This window comes from Alligator mississippiensis, chromosome 3 (assembly GCF_030867095.1).
Source record: "Alligator mississippiensis isolate rAllMis1 chromosome 3, rAllMis1, whole genome shotgun sequence".
Taxonomy (NCBI): Eukaryota; Metazoa; Chordata; order Crocodylia; family Alligatoridae; genus Alligator; species Alligator mississippiensis.
In genome coordinates this window covers 127,060,844-127,082,261 of record NC_081826.1, presented here as the reverse complement: position 1 = coordinate 127,082,261, position 21,418 = coordinate 127,060,844, and the positions used below count along the sequence as shown (strand labels likewise).

The 21,418-nt window shown below is 43.9% G+C and overlaps 1 protein-coding gene across 5 annotated transcripts in view; it reads left to right on the top strand.

Annotated features, from left to right (window-relative positions):
- The window catches only part of LOC102566391 (solute carrier family 12 member 7), a 154,121-nt gene that overhangs the window by 55,351 nt on the left and 77,352 nt on the right, over nt 1-21,418 (top strand). The window contains exons 1-2 of one of the 5 annotated variants that reach the window (XM_059724386.1): nt 7,373-7,459; nt 9,211-9,310. The exons of 3 other annotated variants lie outside the window; for them this stretch is intronic. In XM_059724386.1, coding sequence (XP_059580369.1) covers nt 9,253-9,310 — 58 coding nt within the window. In that variant the 5' untranslated portion in view covers nt 7,373-7,459; nt 9,211-9,252. Of the gene's footprint in view, nt 1-7,372; nt 7,460-9,210; nt 9,311-21,418 lie in introns of those variants that run through there. One more of the 5 variants, XM_059724389.1, reaches the window with a different exon arrangement.

Below are 21,418 nucleotides of genomic sequence, written 5' to 3'. Positions count from 1 at the left end.
TCTGTACTCTAACTTCTGAGAAACGGGAAATAAGTAGTTGAGGTAAAACGAACTTTAAACTGGAGGACACAGTTAGGTAATGTCTCTCATACTGGTCTCCTACACAACCGTAACTCCGCCTACTTTGATTTAATGCCTTTAGTCCATGTGAGGGATTTCACACCATGCTTAGGAAGTATCCAAAGTGCACTAGAATATTGTACTTGTGTGGTTTTTTTTTTTTTTTTTCCTTTTTTGAGGGGTGGAGGTGGCTGAGGGAGGACTTGGCCAAGGTCAAGCCTGGGAACACACACAGTGAGACGATGACACCCCCCACACACACACACACACGCACTTGGTCTGTTTCTCCATACAAATCTCCAGGGATGTGTTCGGTTTGTATCCTGTATTCTAGTGGTTCTCAAACTTTCTAAACTCAAGGTACCCCTTGGAAAGTGCCATCACTTACCTTTCAGTTGTGTTTTTCTGTAGAAAAAATAATAGAGTAATTCTCCTGTTTCAAAAAACTCAGACTAGAACAGGTCAAAATTGTTTTCTTGCTCAAATTGATTCTTATTTGAAGTCTGTGGCTTACCTTGTGAATCTCCTGTCAGTGTTTGTGCACCTAACTGTGCTAATATTGAGTGACAAGCTTAAAAAGGCTCTTGTAGCACTCTGGTTGAGATTCACTGCTTTATTCCATCTGGGAGGGATTCTCTCCAGGACATCATCTCTTGCTCTTGGTGTACAGTCTTATGACTCCCTCCTCCCACCCACTCCCCCACCCCCTCCAATGATAGCTGGGAGTCCCCAGGATGATAATACAGCATAGGAGAAGGGGAGGGCAAGTGCCACCATGAGACTGGCACTGTTGGTGACAGTTTCAGAGGGCACAGAGAATATACAACAGAATATCAGACACGCATAAAGCTTGCTCTCCTTTTATTTCCCCCTATTGCATCATGTATCTAGTAGAACATCTTCTGGAGTGGCTGATTTAACTCAGCCATTCTAGTGACTTGAGCACTTGTACATGTGACTTTGTTTTTACAATCTGATCCTCTTCAGAGATCTCCTGAAATGTCATGGCCCACATGTAAAGGAAACAAAAGATCCCTTCTCTTGCTCCTTCATCTGTGCTCAGATTACAGTATGAGCTGGGACAGTTAGCGGCAGTTAATCCCCAGCTCCATACAGCTAGTCCTAACATAATGACCGAGAGAACATGGGATGTAAAATCAAACTGGTGTGGGATTTCTTGTGCTTCCTTCTGAACCTTCTAGTAACTATGGTCAAAGCAGAGTATTGGATGTGATAGGCCACTGCTCTGATTCAGACTGAAATCACTTAGTTTTGTGTGTTCTCACTAACATCTTTAAATTCTATCTTGAATTGCAGGCACTTCTAACAGAATTCAAAACCTGGTTACATGTTTATATGGATTGTAAGAATGTTCAGAGCTATATTAGGTAATGCTAAACTGATCGTCCTTCCCTGCTTCCTCCTCTTCCCTCCAGCCGCCCTCTCCGTACCTGAGAATCAGAAGAAATGTGAGCCTTCCATGTTTTGAGAAGCTTTTAAAGCCAATTTCTAACTATTGGGGGTAAGCCTAAACCAGGGAGCAAATTATCTGGTGATTTTAAACTCTGCGTAGAATTCAGGCATCACAGTGAGTGTCTAAAGCCTTAAATTGCTTGGACATGACTACAAGACAAAGTGCCTATTTTTACTTGCTTTAGGGTTGTTGGTCTAAGGACATAAGCAGACAAGGTTCTTTGGGTAGATGTGATATCTTTCATTAGACCAACTAAAGAGTTGGAAAAAATGTTCTTTGGAAGCTTTTGGGCACAAACACCCTTCTTCAGGCATAGGGAGAGTCCATTGGTGTTTTGTGTGCTCCTGGGTAGAATAGAAGCCAATTTCTTCTTGCTGTGCATGCTCAGTGGGGAGACACTTGAGGTAGATTTCCCTCTCTCCGTTCTCTTTGTGTTATCTGCAGGAGGTGGCTAACAAGACACCTTTTGAGTGTTTTTTGCTGTTGAAATTAGCTTCCCTCCTTAGTCCCAGTGCCAGAAGCTGTTAGGTCTCCAGGCATGTTGCAAAGCCCATCGATTCCTCAAGCTTTTGAAGGGAGGATGAGGTTGAAGACAAGGGAGATTGTGGTTTATTTTGCCATCTTCTAGTTAGCCCCTATGTATTTGTGCAAATGTGGCAGGTTCATTCCCTTGAACTGGATTATGCATAGAGTATTTTGATTTGAGAAGGGTATTTCTAGAAGTGGTTGGTTTTTAATGTGTTTAGATGAACACCAGTCTGAGAGTAGAAAGCATTTTAACCCAAAATAGCACAGATCTAAATTTTTAGATGGGGGACACCTTTTATTTGAATGAAATAATGCTGAACCCTCTTAAGTGTGTCCCTACTTTTAGGAGTTTATAATGTTAAAACCAAGAAATGGAAGTCAGGCAAAAGGGAGTAACAACTGGCAGTTTATATTCAGTCTGCTTGTTAAGAAGTGAGTCTTTAAGGGCATACTCAAATGTAATAGTGTAGTGGAGTTTCTCTGGTGAAAAGTGTCTTGTGAATAGGGGCTTGGGTATGGAAAATCTGACAAGTGGGAAGACGGTGATGGGAACACTAACACTAGAGCAGAAAAGGTTGCATGAAGTTTAACAATAGACTGTAGAGGAAGAGCAGAATTATGGAGATCTTAAGGGGTAATAAAGCTTAAATTTGGACGTGATCGAAGATGGAAAGTCAAAGAGATTTGGAGAGTAGGAAAGCTAAGTGGTATGTTTCTATTTGGAGCCTCTGGTTACATTTGGCAAGACTGATCTTTAAAGCATCTGTAAAACCTTAATCTCATTAGAGATGTGGTGCTTTTTTCTTTTGTGCTGTTGGATCAAAGCCTACTAATTGTTTTTACACTCTCTCTCCAGGTAATTAGAATCTGAAACATCTTTTTTTTAAATTGTATCAAAACTCGAGTTACAGAAACTACAGAACTGAAAGGCAGGTGTTTTACCTATGAATCAGGCAAATCTCCAAAGTATCCCTTTTATTCTCTAATCTCAGAATTGCAGAGACTGCTGTCTATGTACATGGTTCCTTCCTTTTAGCTTTCCAATACCTCATAAATAATTTACCAGTAAAACAATGGATGTTTCAGAGAATGCTGACAGAAACTTTCTTATACATTCTGAGTGCTTGCTGCTCTGACGCATCTTCCTAATAATAACTTACCAAACAAAGAAAGTGGTCAGGAGGAGCGGGGAGGGAGAATACTCTAACCCTTTTTAGTGTAGTGGTCAACATCTACATCAGTGATTTTTTTCAACTTGTCGCCCATAGACCCGTTGACTGTGATCAGTCAAAAGTATATGAATACCCACACACAATTCCAAAGGGTCTGCACCTCCATTCGAAATTTTTTAGGGCTCTGCAAATGAATTAATTTTGAAACCTCCTGATCTACATAATAAAAAGCAGAACTCAGAGCTGTGTCTATGTCTAAGGTTGCCTACTATTTGTTAGTGTTAGACACTGTTCTCAATGACTTGCATCTTTCCCAAATTTCAGTTGGTTGGGGTGACACCCTTAGATTGGATGTGTGGTTTAGGATGAATTTCTTGGGAAGTGCATAGTCGGTGTTCCATGAAGAGCAGCAACAACTTTCTTTAAATAACCTGTGCCAAGTAAGCGTGTTTCTTACTGACAGCTTCCAAATCAGCACCTTCCTGAAGTTGCTCTTCCGATTAGCTGAGGCACTGCCTTGTCCCTGTCAGCTTTGCTAGATTTGCAAAAGCAGGGAATACTGTATTGGAACCTCCAACCCTTGTTTTTTACAAAGCGTTATTGGATATCACATTTTAGGATTTTTTTCACTCAATATGTGATTGTATTATCATAAACAACTAATATTTTTTTATTAGTTTGCTTGCAGCAAGCCCCCTTTTTTGAACTTTTATTTTCCTTGCCAAATTTCACTTTGGAGTCCACATGCACAAAAAGTATTCAAGGTTGTCTGAAGTTAGAAAATTGATCGGATAGGAACATTTTCTTTCAAATGCTAGCACATTTGCATTATTTTGAATTATTAAATGTTTTGGCCACTCTGCAATTATCTACCTGATTATTATACAGAGGGTCAGATTTTACTGTTCACCTGGCAACACTGGTTCCTGAGTGCAGGCCCTGAGGACAAGAATGTCATCTTGCCTGTGCTCTCGACACTTTTCCCCACTAGATCTTAAGTAGCAAGGGTATGGGGAAAGGGGGACAGAAAGAAACTTAGGGGGAAATAAGAGAAGATGAAACTGGAAATAATGAAGGGCTTGGAATAGAGGAGGGCATGCTTAGTCATGGGGATGGAGTGCGAGTCTGGGAAGGAGGAGAGGTGTCTCATTCACTTCTAGCCGCTGACCCAGTGATGGAAAGCAGCCTACTACTACCTTTAGTTAATCTTTTACTTCAGTCAGAATTGAGCTGTGCTGTAAATTTTAAAGACTTCAGCCCTGCTGATGACTTGAGTGACCATTATGGTTAAAAGGTAGGGATTCTTTTAAAGTAATATAGGATTTAATAAGGAGGTCTTTAATATTGTATTGTTTGCAGCAGCTAGACAGGCCAGATTACTAGACCCCACATTTATTTCTACCATTCTGATATGCAAGTTGCGAGTGTTACAAAGCTAAACTCTTTGGTTTGTTATCTTACAATGTTTGAGTTATTGTACTCACTTCATTAGCTCCAATTTTATGTCCATTTTATTCTGGTGAGCCAACATAACAAATTTAACTAGACAAAATGCTGTGAGAGAAGACATCTAGGGGGTTTGTACACGACACAGGGGTTTAATTCTCCCTAAATTGAAGCAGTTGTTTTTTTTTAAAAACACTACTTCAGTTTAGGGCAAAGTAAACCCCTGTGTTGTGTACACCAGTGTCAGAGCCTGATCCTTACCTGCCTCTCCAGCAGCGGGGAGGGGAGAGCAAGCTGTTGGCAGGTGGAACGGTCCTGGGGTGGGGGGGAGCTGATGCTTCCCTCCGCTGCAGCAGTGCGTCTTTCTACCACCCCCCTGGTTGGTTGGTTGGTTGTGGTTTGTTTTTGGTTTTGGTTTTTCGTTTTTCTCCTGTGGAGCCTGCCTTCCCGGGCTGCTGGCAGGCAGCCTGCACAGCCCCTGAGCCTGAAAGAGCCCAGTGCTTCCCTCCGCGGCTATAGGGTAGGAAACTAAAACTTCTTGGAGGTGTTGTACTTTGCAGCGCCCCAGAGTCGTTTGTTGCGTCCCAAAGTCATTTAAAGCACATTATGCTGCCAAATGTGCCACAGCAGCTGGAGTTAATGCGCAATATGCTGCCAAATGTGCAAACAGCAATGTCATTTAGAGTGGTGCAAAAGGCATTTAACCACTTTAAACCTGCTTTAAAGTGTCGTCTACAAACGCCCCGAGACTCTTCTAATGCCATGCAAGTTTATAAACACTAAGTGGATGGGCAGAGTAGAGAGGCTATGGTCATATGAACTAGAATTGCATGAAAGACTATCAGAATTAATAATTGAGTTTCCTCTTCGAAAAAATGATGATGAAAAAGAACTGCTCCTGAACACACTTCCTCTATAATGTAAAGCTTTATTTGTGTTAATGGATAGAAGCCACAAACCCTAATGGAAAGGGTGACTTGTTTGTTGTCTGTCTCACTGTATTTTATAGAATGGTTACACGTTACAGGATTTACTGAGTGGCACGTGATGCTTTCAAAGCCTTCGACTTAATTGCAGTTGTTGAGTTGAGTACAGTTTATTCAGTTATAGTATGACAAGACATCCACAAGGATATTAAATAGTCCTTAAAAAGTTTTCAGAGTAAAACCTTAAGAAAATGCTACCTTGATGCAACTTGTTTAAACATTATTTGATTTAGTTGTGTCTCGTAAGTTTAAGCTTCAGTTTGTTTTGAAGTTGTATCACTAGGCGAGGGGGAACCGTCACAAACACGAACATTGGCAGATTCATCAATAAGGTTCTTAGGTTTTGTTGTCCTTTTCTGACCCCCTGCTGCTGTGCTTGTCCTGCAACACCCACTCCTGAATTAGTAGTACATGTAAATGATAGCTATTTGTATGATTCAGCGTTGGCTTAACCTTGGGAGAAGATGTAGGGAATTTGGGAATATATGCATTGATGTTGAGACTGATAAAGCACAAAACTTGGTATTGCTGGGACTGGACTTATCACAGGAGAGACTTCTGCAGATGGTGATGCTAGAATTGGTAAGTCAGCAGAGCCCCCTAGCGGAAAAGTAGCACATGCCTACAGACATGCACTTTTTTTTTCCCTTCCCCCACCACCAACATTGCTATACCTTTTCCATGAACAAGGTGAGCAAAGCCAATAAAAGCACTTACTTTTGCATAGCTGTACCTACACTCAGTGGGCTAACATAGAGGTTTTTTTTCCACACTTAACTGACAGCTGTGTTGGCAAACTTTGTAAATTAAACCTGGCCTCCATTACTGTCTGCTAAGTCAGACTAAAGAAATGATCAAGTTTCTCCTTAAGCATCTTTTAATTTATATTAAGAAATGTGAGTTGTATGGTGGGGATTTAATGATCAAATGGCCTTGGAATACAGTCAAGCTTAAAATAAGATGCTCAACATAATGATATTTTGGTTAGAAAAAGAACCCTTTAGGCTTGTGCAAAATAATTTAGCACTTTAGATTTTAAAATGGGCTTTCCTAAGAGATTTCAATCCAGTTTCCTAATGGGGGTGTTATGAGGTTTTTTTGGGCGTGGATTAGGTCTTGCCTCAAAGTTAGTTAATATTTTTTTTTTCTGATTAAAGGCTGCAGATTACTTAAATGGAATAGTACCTGTAATGGTGCAGTAAGCAATGATGAAATAGTTCTTCAGAGTGATCTGGGCTATTTGGTAAGGCTGGCACATCAAAGTTGTTGCATCTAAATCCTGAGATGGTATATCGTTAGGAACAAAATGTAAATCATGCTGATGGGATGGAGGCTAGTGGAAAGCAGTGACTAAACAGGATTTAAAGGTTATTGTAGATAACCATGAGAACAAAAGCTCCCGTTGCAAAAATGAATAGCAAAATGATTGGATATACCAATGGAGGGAATATGAAGCGGTAGGATGAGGATGTTCTTACCTCCTATACACACCACTGGTGGGGAACACTGCTGTGTTTTTGCATCTAGGCTTCATGAAGGAGGTCAAAATTGCATAAGTTTAATGTTAGAACTACAAGAACGACTTCTTGCCTAGAAAACGTGCCTAATGGGCATTCTGATTTTGTTTAGTGAAGGGGAGGCTATGAGGCAAGTTTACAGCAGTTGGTAATTACCTGCACAGGACCATGTCTAATAGTAAAGAACTCTAAGTTGTACATAAAAGCATAACAGTGCTAGAAGCATTGGAAGTTGAAGGCAGCAGTGTTCAACTTGGAAATAAGAAATATGAAAGTGTGAGTAAATAACCATTGAAGTAGCTTTTCTAAAGATGTGGGAAATGTTCTATTGCCTGAATTTTAGAATTGGGGTTAGCTGCCTCTCTAAAAGGAAGATTTTCTTCATTCACAAATATTTGGGCTAGATGCAGGAATGTAGTTGAAGGCTAGAGCGTGTATTGTTTACAAGACAAACTAGAGTAGGAGTAAGCAGCAATTTCAGTTGGAGGGCCACTTTAATGAGGTTTGTTCAGCTGCTGAGAGCTGTACACACCAATGTAATAGTGAAGATAGCACTTTAACACATTATAGATTAAAAACACATTGTTTGCTCCTGAGCTGCAGGCAGGTGGGATGCTGCTGGCCCAGCCTGTGTGGAGGCACCAGGACCTGAGCGTGGCTTGCCCAGGCCCTGCTGTGTAGAGCTAGGCAGGTGGGGCTGGTTCTGCCCAGTATCCCCTGTGGCACCTGCAGAGGCTGGAGCCTCTTGGGCCCAAGCATGGTTTGCCCAGGGCGAGCAGGCAGGGCTGCTTCCACCCAGCATCCCTAATGGCACCAGCAGAGGCCAGAGCCGGAGCCACTACCTGCACTGCCTACCCATGGGCTGGTTGATGGGCTGGATACAGCCCATGGGCACTATTTTGCCCACCCTCTAATTAGAAGATTATAACTAAACCTACCTGTTTACAATCTGTTTTAAGTAACACATGTTACAACATTGCATCTTCAAGGGAGATGTGGAAAGCACAGTTGCAGGAGGGCAAGGTGTTCTAGCTAAGGTGTCTGTTAATCCTGTTTTATACTGGACTGTCCTGTTTTTAAACCTGTTGTCCCCTCTCCACTTCTGAATGAGGAACATACCCCAAAAAGTCCTGTTTTTCAGTTTATTGGTGGAAATGCATGCTAATTCTTTTTCCTCATGATTCTATTGGCCGTACCTAGAGGTAGAGTGGTACACAGCCAGGAGGAGCAGTGTTCCCAGCCAGAGGGGGAGGGAGGTGGCCTTTTTGTTGGCCCCATCCCTTGCTACTGACTGGCCGAGGAGGTGGCAGCCCCACTCCTCGCTGCTGATTAGGCAAGGGGGGCGCGCTCCTCACCAAGGGGATGTCATGTATTTGGGGAATATGTGAGTGGCCACCCTAGTTCCAGCAGTTATGCACTTGGGTAAAGTTGAGGACTTCTGGTTCAAATAAGTAAAACTTAGACTGAGTGTGCACAATGCTAGATATTTTATATGCGTCTGTTTCTAGTAAGGAAGGTTATATGTGCAATAATCTATATTAGAAATGTAGATGAGGTATAGTAGCAGAAAATTATTTGTAGTTGTTGGTAGAGACTTAGAAACAGTATTTATTCAATTGACTGTGATCTTCCCAAGTAACTGATTTCCCCCCCCCCCCAAAAAAAAAATTCAACCTGTTTAGAATGAGACAAGTTATTCAATCAGCTGTAAATTTGGTTTTGACTAATAGAAAACAGTGTTATAATTCCCAAGGTAAAATTGTATAATACTAACTGCATTTCCAATCTTCATAATACATATTTTAAAAGTGAACACAACATTGTGCTAAAGTGGGTTAAGGGGTTAAACATTAAAAGCCTATATTTAATGTGGTGTTTGGTGTGTGTTTGTTTCATTTGAGAAATCTTTAGTGTTTTCCAGTTTTACTGAATTATCAAAATATTCGGGACACTTTGTAATTTTTTTTTCCAATTCCACTGCCTGTCATACTATTTGTTTTCTATTTCTATTTTTTTCTTTTTCCCAGAGCTCCCTGTTGCTTTCTGCCTGAGAGAGATGGCTGGATTCCATGTCACTTGTCTTTCCTCTCTGGGAAGACAAGGAATCTATATTGCTGATGGCATCAAGTTAGTTTTTGAAGCCCAGATCAGGAGAATGATAATGGTCTACGAAGTGGTTGGTTCAGCTCTGCAGTTAGTTTATAGACTAAAGCCTGCACGTGTCCTAATATGTGCATTAATAATGTATCTTAAAAGAGTTGTTTCATGTATTCATGATTATTAAACTTCTAACTCACTTACCAGAACATTCAAAATTCCTCAGGAGAATTGAATAAAGATGGCTTGAGTTTCTAAATATGTTCTTTTAGATGTTCCAAACTGACTTTTCAGGAAGTCAATTTGTCACTTCTCAAATTGACATCACTTACATTCATTATTCAGTTTAACCTTGGTTCATAAAATAAATCCCTTTTTCCCCTATTGTTTCATCTCAGTTCTCTTCATAACTTCAGCTGGAAAATAATTTTGTAGGCTTAAAACTAGGCTTATAATAGGAAGTAAATTGCTACTTCAAATATGAGTTGTTTTTCTGTTGCACAGGAAAATGGGTAAGAGTTTGTGCTATAGCCTGGATTCATTTAAAATGGGCAGAAATGCCCACCCAAGCAGATGCAAAACCCAGGCATAGTTCTGGGCTGCAAGGGACAGTTCTTTGCCAGTGTGGAAAAATACTTGAATAGGAGGACCATAGAAATAACTTCCCGCCTCCCCAACCCCCCACCTTCCTCCTTACACACAGTTTGCTTTGTGATGCATATCTGCTGAGGCATGGGGGCATTGACTCTTTGAGCCTGAGAAATAGTTTATGGAAATGACAAAAGATTGTTGATTTAATGAGATCTTGCTCTTCAAACTAGATCTTTTCAATAGCTGGGAAATTCAACAGCTAGTCAGCGTGTGTTGTAAAATTTTACATACTGAATAAGTGGTGGAATGTCCAGCAAATCAAACCAGATCAGGAGAAAACAGATTTGTAACCAATGTTTGGTATTTTAACATGCTTGCACTTTTTTGTCCTTCTACTTCAGCAGTATGTGTGAAATTTGAACACTGGTTAGACAAAGATACTGTATAGGTGATACATATCATTTCAATCTTTATTTCATACCTTTTGGATAAAAACAGAAAGTTGGTGTTCTGGCTGTTTCAAACCCCATTGCACTTTTTAGTCCCCCCTGCAAAGGGCAGGGGGGGAGGGAGACGTATACTAATGTTTGTGTTTTCAAAGGTTCTGTGGCAGTAAAAATAATAGGGGGGGGCGTAATGTTTATTACCTCTCAAAAAGCCCCAAATAACATCTGACCGTGAAGTTTTCAGGATCTTGTTTTTGTTTCATGTGAATATATGAAATGGGCAAGTAAAAGGCACGCAACGTTACTTTTAGATCCATGAATGTTTGTATGCATCATCAGTCAAGACTGGGTGTACCTTAACAAGCAGTTGGGCACAGGAAAAATCCAAAAGGGCTGAGGTAGGGGAAAGGGAACGGTACCTTTCTCAGAGATTAAATGAGATCCAGAGGAACACATTAAGTCACATTCTAGGTGCTTAATGAATTCTGGGCACTTCGGTCCAGAAAAAGGAAATCCCCATTCAGTGGTCAGTTTAACCCTGAAATGCATTTAGAGTGATAGAAAATTTGGGTTGGAAGGCACCTCAGGAGGTCATTTAGTCCAACCCCCTGCTCAAAGCAGGTCCAGCTCCAACTAGATCATCCCAGCCAAAGCTTTGTCCAGCTGGGTTTTGTCCAGCCAAGGATGGAGATTCCACCACCTCTCTGGGTAACTATTGCAGTGCTTTACTACCTTCCTAGTGAGAACATTCTTCCTAATATTTAGATGCCTCTGGACTAGAAGTTCTGTAAGCATGTAAAACCAGCCTCTTGCATATGCAAAGTTGTCCCAGTCTTGGTCACTAACTGCCTTGCAGTTTATTCCCACCACAGTTCGTTATGATTCAGATGCAAGGGAGAGCAAATGCCTACACTCTTAAGTCCCAGGGTAGCTCAGTGTGTCAGGGTGCTGTGAGCATGCTTAGTGCACCCCAACAGCACTGAGGTCAAAGCAGAGCACAACAGCCTTAGGGCATTTGTAGACAACACATTAAAGAGGGTTAAATGCCCTTTTGCACCGCTTTAATGGTGTTGCTGTTTGCCTTAGTTTGCAAATTCAGTGGTGTATTGCATGTTAATTCCAGCCACTGTAGCAAATTCAGTGGTGTAATGCCATTGACTTAAATGACTTTGGGGCTCAGGAAACTAAAACTCTTCCATGGAGTTTTAGTTTCCTACCTTACAGCCATGGAAAGAATTGCTGGGCTCTGTGCGACTCAGGAGCTGTGCAGGGAACCCCGCAGCAACCCAGGAACGCAGGCTGCACTGAAGGGGAAAAAAAAAAAAGCGGCGACGCTGATTCTCTCTCTCCCCCCCCCCCCCGCCCCCTTTCCTGGAGCCTGCCTCCCTGAGCTGTGCAGAGGCCAGTGCTTCCTTCCACAGCTGCAGTGCCGCCGGGACTGCCCGAGCTAGGCGCCTGCGGGCGGGTGCTGCCTGGGGAGGGGCCCCGCTGCCGCAGAAGGAAGCACCAGCCCCCACCCCCTTGCAGCTTGGGGACTACTTGGTCCGCCAGCAGCTTACTGTCCCTCCCTTGCCACTGGAGAGGCAGGTAAGGACACAGGTGTACACAACACAGGGGTTTACTTTGCCCTAAATGGATGCAGTGTTTTTAAAAAATACACTGCTTCAATTTAAACCCCTGTGTTGTCTGCAAATGCCCCTTTTCATTGTCACTCAAGTGACTCACCATCACCTTTTTTTTTTCTCCACTGAAATCTGATGATTTGAGCAACGGCCCAAGAAGTGGGAAACTTGGGTTCTAGGCTCTTTGGTCTTCTCAGCCCCAGGGGAATATAAACGTACATCATCTCCCTTCCTTGAAAGTTCAATAACTGCGAAGCCAGAGAAAACTTGGGATTGGGTCCCTTTCTACATCTGTAGAAACTGGATCGCTGCACTGGACAATGTTAGTGTTGAAGCCAAGAGCCTGAGTGTAGCCTAGTGATTATTAGACAGGTGAGGATCTTTGAGTAGGTATGATAGTTTTATTAGACTAACCAAGTAGTTGGAAAAAAGTTCTTAGCAAGCTTTTGGGCACAGTCATCCTTCTTCAGGCATAGGGATTTATGCCTGAAGAAAGGTGATTGTGCCCAAAAGCTTGCTAAGAACTTTTTTCCAACTAGTCAGTTGATCTAATAAAACATAATCGCATCTACTCAAAGAACCTTGCCTGCATATGTCCTTAGACCAACACGGCTACAACCAAAAACCCAGCCTAGTGATTGGGGCATACAGCAAGGAGGTTGAAGGGCAATGTAGCTATGCCTGGGTTCTGGTCCCTGCTGCCTGGATTGATTATGTACTCTGTTAAATGGTTATTGGATGAAAATCAGAAATAATCCCTGAAAGCAGGGTCTGGCACCCAGGCCACCTGACTGCCAAGCAATCTGATCTGCTCTAGCTCCTTTTACTCCCTTTCAATTACCAATTCAGAGCAGAGCCCTTCATTGTGATGTTAGAGGAAGTTTAGAAAGCTTGCCTTCCTAGAAAAAGTTCTCACTACCTTTTGTTGTTTTACTGTTCATTCTGATCTTTTCTCTTCTGCATAGGGGTGGGGGACCAATTGACATTGAGGGTGAAAACAGAAATTGGATTTCTCCAGAGACTAATCCTGGGGATCTACACAGGGGTCAAAGCCCATTGTCCTCCTCTAAGTGCCTGTGAAATATTGCAGATAACACTCTTTCCCTCCTCACCCCCCCCCCCCCCCTTTTCACCTCCCACCACTAGTGGTGAATTCTGAGGTAATTGTCAGTCAAATGGAGTATGTAAGCGATTGTTCCTTGCATATTTTGATGGGAGCTCCAAGCCTGGGACTCCTGTTTTTTCACTGTAAGATTTTAAAAGGTCCTGTTCTCCTTCCTTCCTTTTCTTTCTTGCCCCCTTGCCCCAAACTGGAAGAGCTGTATCAGTTTATTTGTTTAAACCCCACTTTTGTTATAGCAGGGAAATTTGGAGTCATGGTGCCTTTTCTTTTTTTTTGGCTAAACAATGCGTTATGACTGTTGGGACTAACACAAATGGGTTAATGAGGAATAATCTTTCTGAGGATGTGTATAGTGCTGAGGATTTTAAAAAAAGATTTACAGGCTTCCCAAGGTCAAAATTATTTGAGATCACCAGAGCAGCACTCACTGCCTCTTGCTCTTGGTTTTGTTATGTGGGTATGTCAGAAATTGGAGAAGTAGTGGTCTGGAGAAAATAAGCTGTGTTTCAGTACATTTACCTAGACTTTTAAGGTCATAAGGGACCACTGTGCAACTCATTTAGTCTGACCTTTTACATAACACAGGCTTGTAGGATTCCTTGAATTAATTCCTGCTTCAAATCTCATGGCTTTGGTTGAACTAAAGCATCTCCCTTAAGTTAATGAATGTTTTAAAAGTTTCCTGAGACCACCAGTCATGGCATATTGCCAGATAGCGGGAGGGTTTTGCTGCCTCAGGCCCTATCCCTGCTACCCGCTCTGAGTTGTGGGAGGAGTCGCCGCCAGCATGGAGCCGGGCACAGCTGTTTGCAGCCTGCCTGCTGCAGCTGCCCAGAGCCCAGGCTGGCTACAACCAACTGCGCCAGGCTCCAGAGCCTAGTCACCAGCTCTGTGCCGGCAGCAGGGGAAAGGGTTGTGTGCCTCAGGTCCCTCCCCCACTGTCCACTCTGAGGCGCACATGCCCCTGCCAGTACGGAACTAATGCAGGAGCCCGGAGCAGCTGTTTGCAGCCTCACGGTTGCAGCCAGCTCAGGCTCTGGGCAGCTGCTGCCAGCCACGGAGCCTGGGTGCTTGCAGAAGATTTGCAGCCTCCTAGCCACCTGCTGGGAGAGCCCAGGCTGGTGGTGGCATGCTGAACAAAATGGCCTGGCATGCCATGCTCGGCACATGTGCCAGGGGTTGCTGATACCTGCATTAGGAGCTTGTTGGTGCAGGACCTAGTCTTCTGAATGTTAAGCATCAGTCCCATTTTTCTTGTATGCTTCAGTAAAGGTGCTGAGGATTGCCTGAAAGTCCGCTTCTGAGTGAGCGCACACTATCGTTACCAGATTTGCTTATTGCTTTGGGGTGTGCTCGTTTATTAGGGGTACGTTCTGGGGATCTCCTGTAATTCTATCAATGTGCTGCTTGTGCTACTTGTTTCTATATGGAACTGTATCTCTCCCTTCTGCAAGTCCTCACCCTCAATGGAGCTATCTTGTAGGTTGGTTTCAATGGGGCTGGGTTCTTTCAACCACTGAATCGGTCAAGTGCGCGCGCACCCCCCCGCCCCGAGCCAGGCCAGGTTAGTAAGCATTAACAGGCTAACACCTTCGTATGCCTTGAACTTGGTTCAAGACAACAATAAATGCAGTCAGACGCAAGCACACGGGTTAACAGCGCACCTGAGTCAGGCCAGACTACAGACTATTCAGCATTGATAGGCTGACACCCTCATGTGCCTTGAACTCAGTTCATACCTTATTTCAGCAGGACAATAATAAATGCAGGTAGACACACATGCTAACAGAGTATGTCTGATCAGGCTGGGTCTGATCACGTGCCTCAAAACTCAGCACTTCACAATCTCTTGTCACAGTGGTCCTAGTAGTAACCCCCTTGATTAGCAGACCCCACTGTAGTATTGGGCATTACAGGGATCTTTGGCTTTCATTAAAAGACGTGTTGCTGCAGAGCAAATGTGGAGATCAAGGGGAAGAAAGAGTAAGTGAGGTTCAGAGAGAGAGAGTATAGCAACCAGCTTGACCATAAGTTATTTATTGCCAGGTATATGAACTTATGATGTTACCAGTAATAATACTGGAGTTGGAGAGAGAGTGTGTTGGGGTCTCACCACTCGGCAAAGCTTGAACCAGTTGGGGTTCCCAGGTGGTGTTGGAGCTGGCAGATGGGCAGAGCCCTCAGCACGATCAATGGAGAGGTTCCAGGCAGAAAAGGAGTGGAACTGGTGCAGCGTTGGAGCCAAGCACCAGGACAGACACTTGAGCTTGGGTAGGGGGTTTTGTAGAGAACTAAAAATGGCTCAAGGGAGGACACTAGGTTTGTTTAGGGGTAAACAATGGCTCATGCTGGATAATAGGAACTGATCACTCTTGACTATATGGATGGCATTACTCTGAGGGAGCTCACAATACAGATAGACAGACTCAGTGTTTTGGATACCAATAGAGGAGTCACGACTAGAATTGGTCTGATAAATGCTGAGCTGGGTGTGTAGATGTGGGTTCATTAGCATTTGGAGCAGGGATCCCCCATCATGCAATGCTCCTGTGCTTTTCTGATCCCAGAATTCAGTGCAGTCCTTGCCTTGGAATCTCTGTTCTCCATCCTGAATGCTAATGAAGGTGCATGCCTGCCCCGGCTCCCATTTAAATGAGTTGTCCTCTGGTTCCATCTCGGATGCAAATGAGACCAGGGGAGTTGCTTCACTCTTGTCACCCTTGTCTGGAGGGCTTTAGGTGCGTCTCCCACGGCATCTTCCTTGTCTTTTGTAAGTCCTTCCTCTAATCGGTTCTTGTTCAGGCTGAGGTGGGGAGGGGGAGAGTTCTTTGTGAGTCGGACAGGCTGCGTCTTGTGCCGGGGTCCCCAAGAACACGGAGCTGAGAGGTAACACTATGGTATCTTCAGTGTACTGGAGCTCAGTGTTTGAGGTCGGGGTGGTCTTGGTTTTGGCCCTGAGTTGCCTGAGGGTAGACAGCTTACTATCCATAATAATATAAAACACCTGTTATGCAGCTGCAAGACAAATGACTGAGTAGGGTTCTTTGACTCCCCTGACTTGTTTCCACCCTTTGCTAATTTTCAGAAAGCTCATTTGTTTTGCTAAAACTTTCCATGTCCAGCTTTGTCCACAGGTGTCTTAGTTTTGCTTATCCTTGTTCCCAGACCCCTTCTTCCCAAAAGCCACTGTAGTTGGACTTTATTTTTTCTTTTTTTTGATTGGGTAGGAATGGAGAGGCAAGCAACAATTTTTCTAATATTAAATTTTAGCTGTCCTTTTTTTTTTTGTTTGATTTACATAAGGCTTGAAAATTGAATTTTATCCTATAAGTGATCTCCAGTAAGAAATAGTGAGGTACAGGTTTCCCTCGCTTTTACGCGGGCTCTGTATGTGTGAATTCGCTCTTATGTGATGACCCTTTTTATACCAAAGATTCATTATATGCAAGGTAAATTCACTCTTATGTGATTGGTGTGGTGGAAGCCCACAGTCGGATACTTTGTGCAGTGCATTGTGGGAGTGATGCACACCAAAATGTAGTCTCCTATGTGGATTTGTGCTCCTCACTCTTTGTCTGCAACACATGTTTCTGTAGTTGCTATCTCCATTATGGTAACATTCACCACCACCCTGTGCTTGTGTGTACTGTCTGCTGTTGGCAAGTATTAAAATTGTCTTTGTAAAAGTGGTAGAAGTGGGTCTGGGAGTCAGTACAGTTAAAGTCTTGGAATGTATCCCTATTTGTTACGTTGTAAAATGGGTTCCCTTTATGTGAATTTGAGTTATATGCTGTTTTCCAGAAATGCATGTAAATCATAAAGCAAGGGAAGCCTGTAAAGTTATTTGATTAAGTTTAAAAAAAATCTATTGGAAGAAAGGGTTTGGAAAAACGTAGTTCACTTATCCAGTTGAGAACAGTAAATCCAGTCCTCTGGGGCTCAGGAAGAACCGACTCTGTCTCTTGTCAACTCTGAATTCTGCCATGAAAGAGAGCGCTAATGGAGCAGCTGGGATTTAAAGAAACATGCAAGTAAATGAACCTCAGTTGATATAAAATACCCTCCCACCTCAAGCACTTCCATAACCATATTTTTATTCTACTCTCTCTTGCTATCCTTTCCCTTTGCCTAAATTTTGTTTATATTTAGGAAGGTTTAGTGATACTTTTAAGTATGCAGTGAGATGATGCCTCTTCTATTATGTGCATTACAGTCATACAGTGTTTATTAAAATGTTCTATAGTAAATCAATTAATAGATGCACCAAACAGATGTTTGCTACAATTAAAATAAATAACAGAAATGTTCTAGTATACTACTGTCAATCTGATGCTGATAAATAGGGCAAAAAAGGCAAACTTTTCCCCCCCTCCAGCCAAACCTCTGCCAGCTAGAAAATATCGTCTTGTAGAAGTCTGTAGTTTGACAGTTGCAGGAAAAATGCTCAAAGTCCTTTCAACACTGAAGGCAATGTTTTTATCTTTACGAGTACCTACTTAGGAATTCCCAGCAAACCATTTGAACTCCATTGAAGTTTGCATGCACAAATTAAGAAACAGAATTAGTGCCTATGGAAGAAAATTGTCTCCCATCCCAATTGGAACTGGATTGAGACAGGAAGATGGTGCATCTCCAATCCTTTTCAAGCTGGCACTGGAAAAAGTACTTGGGAGCATAAATAACATGAAGGGAGGAGTTCAGCTGAATGAAGGGCATGAAGTCCTTGCATATGCTGATGATATAGCTTTTTGTAAGTGATACAGCTTTTTGTAAGTGAAAATACGAATGATGTATAGACTTGTATAATGCTGTATAAAAATGACTAAAAATGAAGCAAATAAAATTGGACTACAAGTGAACGTGAATAAAAACACAGTATCTGCTAGTAAATGGGGCAGTGGTAAATCGGGGACCTCAAGTGACAATGAACAAGACACATTTCAAGCAAATGACCCATTTTCAAGTATTTGGATTATATCATGGCTAGGATAGTAATATAGAAGAAGACATCGAAGAAAGAATGGAAACAAGAAGTAGATCCTACTCTGCATTGCACATGCTCCTATCATCCAAGTTCATCCTAAGGAAACTTAAGCTTCAAGTCTATAAAACCATATTCGGGCCATGTATAACCTATGACAGTCAAACCTGGGTTATCTCTCGAGCAAACGTTATACTATTTGATCATTCTGAAAGAGATTTTTCAACAAAACAAACAAACCCCCAAACGCTTTGCATAGTATTATCCTATAACACAAGAATGGTGCAGAAAAACCAATAATGAGTTATATCAATTGCATGGAGATCTAATCCTGATGTAGGAAATCGGAGCACAACTACTACAATGACTGGGCTACATTGAAAGAATGGAAGTTATCTGGATGCCAAAGAAAGTGTTCCATGAGGTACCAGAGAGGGAAAAGGCTGCCTGGAAGACCAAGGCAAAGGGGTCAATGTGATGTAGTGTCAGACCTACAGAAACTAAAGGTAGATAACTGGAGGATGAAAGCACATGACGGATGGGATTGGGTGAAGATACTGGAGGCAGCCAAGGGCCTCTAAGGCCTATAATGCTAAATTACTACTACTACTATTACTACTGCTATTACTATAATGTTAAATTACTACTACTTCTGTAGGTCAGACTGGCTGACCTGCTCCACCGGGCTTTAAACTAAGCCCGTTGGGGGATGGGGGGACTGCCGCCACTGCTGGCCCGCTGAGCAATCCTTGCAAAGCCAGCGGATCACGGCACTCAAGGGAGCCTGCCCCAGCCCTGGTAAAATCTGTGGGCAAGGAAGGAGCCCCCCAGGGGGCACTTGCCTGCCTGTACACTAATGCCAGGAGCCTGGGGAATAAGCAGGAGGAGCTCATCCTCCTGCTCAGTGCAAACAATTACGATGTCATGGGGATAATGGAGACCTGGTGGGACTCCACCCATGACTGGACCACGGGTATAGATGGCTATACCCTGTACAGGAGGGATCGTGTAGAGAAAAGGGGCGGGGGTGTAGCTCTCTACGTTAAGGAAAGCTACGCGTCCCTGCAAGCCGATATTGGCGACCAGGGTGGACGGCTGGAGACCCTCTGGGTTAAAATCCGTGGGGAACACGGCACAGGGGACACAATGGTGGGAGTCTTCTACAGACCTCCCACCCAAAGTCCTGAGCTTGACCAGGAGTTTGCCCAGGAACTGGCTGAGGCAGCTTGCTCCAGGACCATGGTTGTCATGGGTGACTTCAATTACCCAGACATCTCGTGGGAGGATCGCTCAGCAAAATCTGAGTGGTCGCAGAGCTTCCTCTTGTGCGTGGATGACCTCTACCTGACTCAAGAAGTCTATGGGCCAACGAGAGGCAAAGCGCTGCTCGACCTGGTACTGGCTACTGGGGATGACCTAGTCGGCGACCTAGTGATCGATGGGAAGCTAGGTGACAGCGACCACGAGCTGATCACCTTCACCATCCGCCGAAAAGCTGGCAAGTCAGTCAGCAACACGCAAGTCCTTGACTTCAGGAAAGCTGACTTTGACAAGCTCAGGAGGCTTGTCAGTGAGGCCCTAAGGGACTGTGACCACAGGGAGAGGGGAGTTCAAGAAGAGTGGTTGCTCCTCAAGGGAGCGATCCTCAATGCACAAACTAAGTCTATTCCATCTCGGAGGAAAGGCAGCAAGAGGGCACAGCAGCCCCCCTGGCTCTCCAGGGACCTAGCAGACCTCCTGAGGCTAAAAAGAAAGGCCTACAAAGGATGGAGGATGGGAGTCACCTCCAAGGAGGATTATTCTGCACTGGTCCGGTCCTGTAGGGAGCTGACCAGGAAAGCCAAGGCTGCAACTGAACTCCAGCTAGCTTTGAGCATCAAGGACAATAAAAAGTCCTTTTTCAGATATGTGGGGAGCCAGAGGAAAAGCAGGGGCAACGTTGAACCCCTGCTGAACCAGATGGGGCAACTGACAACTGACACCCAGGAAAAAGCCGCCTATTAAATAGGTACTTTGCGTCAGTCTTTCATCAGCCCCATGGGACGCCCATGCCCGCTACAGGGCCGGGAAGTCCGGGTGAGGGTGATCCCCTGCCCTCCATTAATGCTGACTTTGTGAAGGAACATCTTGAGAAGCTGGATACCTTCAAGTCAGCCAGCCCTGACAATCTTCACCCCAGGGTACTCAAGGAGCTGGCAAGCATCATAGCCCAGCCTCTAGCACGGATCTTTGAAAACTCTTGGCGCTCTGGTGTAGTGCCCGAAGACTGGAAGAAGGCCAACGTGGTGCCTATCTTCAAGAAAGGGAGGAAAGTGGATCCAGCTAACTATAGGCCCATCAGCCTGACTTTTCTATCCCAGGGAAGATCTTAGAAAAGTTTATTAAGGAGGCCATCCTTAATGGACTGGCCGACGCCAACATCTTAAGGGATAGCCAGCATGGGTTTGTTGCGGGTAGGTCTTGCTTGACCAATCTCATTTCCTTCTACGACCAGGTGACCTATCACCTGGACAAGGGAGAAGAGATTGATGTCATATATCTTGACTTAAAAAAAGCCTTCGATCTGGTGTCCCATGATCGTCTCTTGGAGAAACTGGCCAATTGTTGCCTTGGGTCCTCCACGATCCACTGGCTGGAAAATTGGCTCCGGGGTCGGACCCAGAGGGTAGTAATTGATGGAAGTCACTCATCGTGGTGTCCTGTGACCAGTGGGGTCCCCCAGGGCTCTGTCCTTGGACCCATACTGTTCAACATCTTCATTAATGATGTGGACATTGAAGTCAGAAGTGGACTGGCCAAGTTCGCAGATGACACCAAACTTTGGGGCAAAGCATCCACACCAGAAGACAGGCGGGTGATCCAGGCTGACCTGGACAGGCTCAGCAAGTGGGCGGACGAGAATCTGATGGTGTTCAATGCTGATAAATGCAAGGTTCTCCACCTTGGGAAGAAAAACCCGCAGCTTCCTTATAGGCTCGGCAGTGCTATGTTGGCTAGCACTGTGGAAGAAAGACTTGGGGGTCATCATTGACCACAAGATGAACATGAGCCTGCAGTGCGATGCTGCGGCTAGTAAAGCGACCAAAACGCTGGCTTGCATCCATAGATGCTTCTCAAGCAAATCCCAGGATGTCATTCTCCCCCTGTACTCGGCCTTAGCGAGGCCGCAGCTGGAGTACTGCGTCCAGTTTTTGGGCTCCACAATTCAAAAAGGATGTGGAGAAGCTTGAGAGAGTCCAGAGAAGAGCCATGCGCATGATCAGAGGTCAGGGAAGCAGACCCTACGAAGACAGGCTGAGAGCCCTGGGGCTCTTTAGCCTGGAAAAGCGGAGGCTCAGGGGTGATCTGATGGCCACCTACAAGTTTATCAGGGGT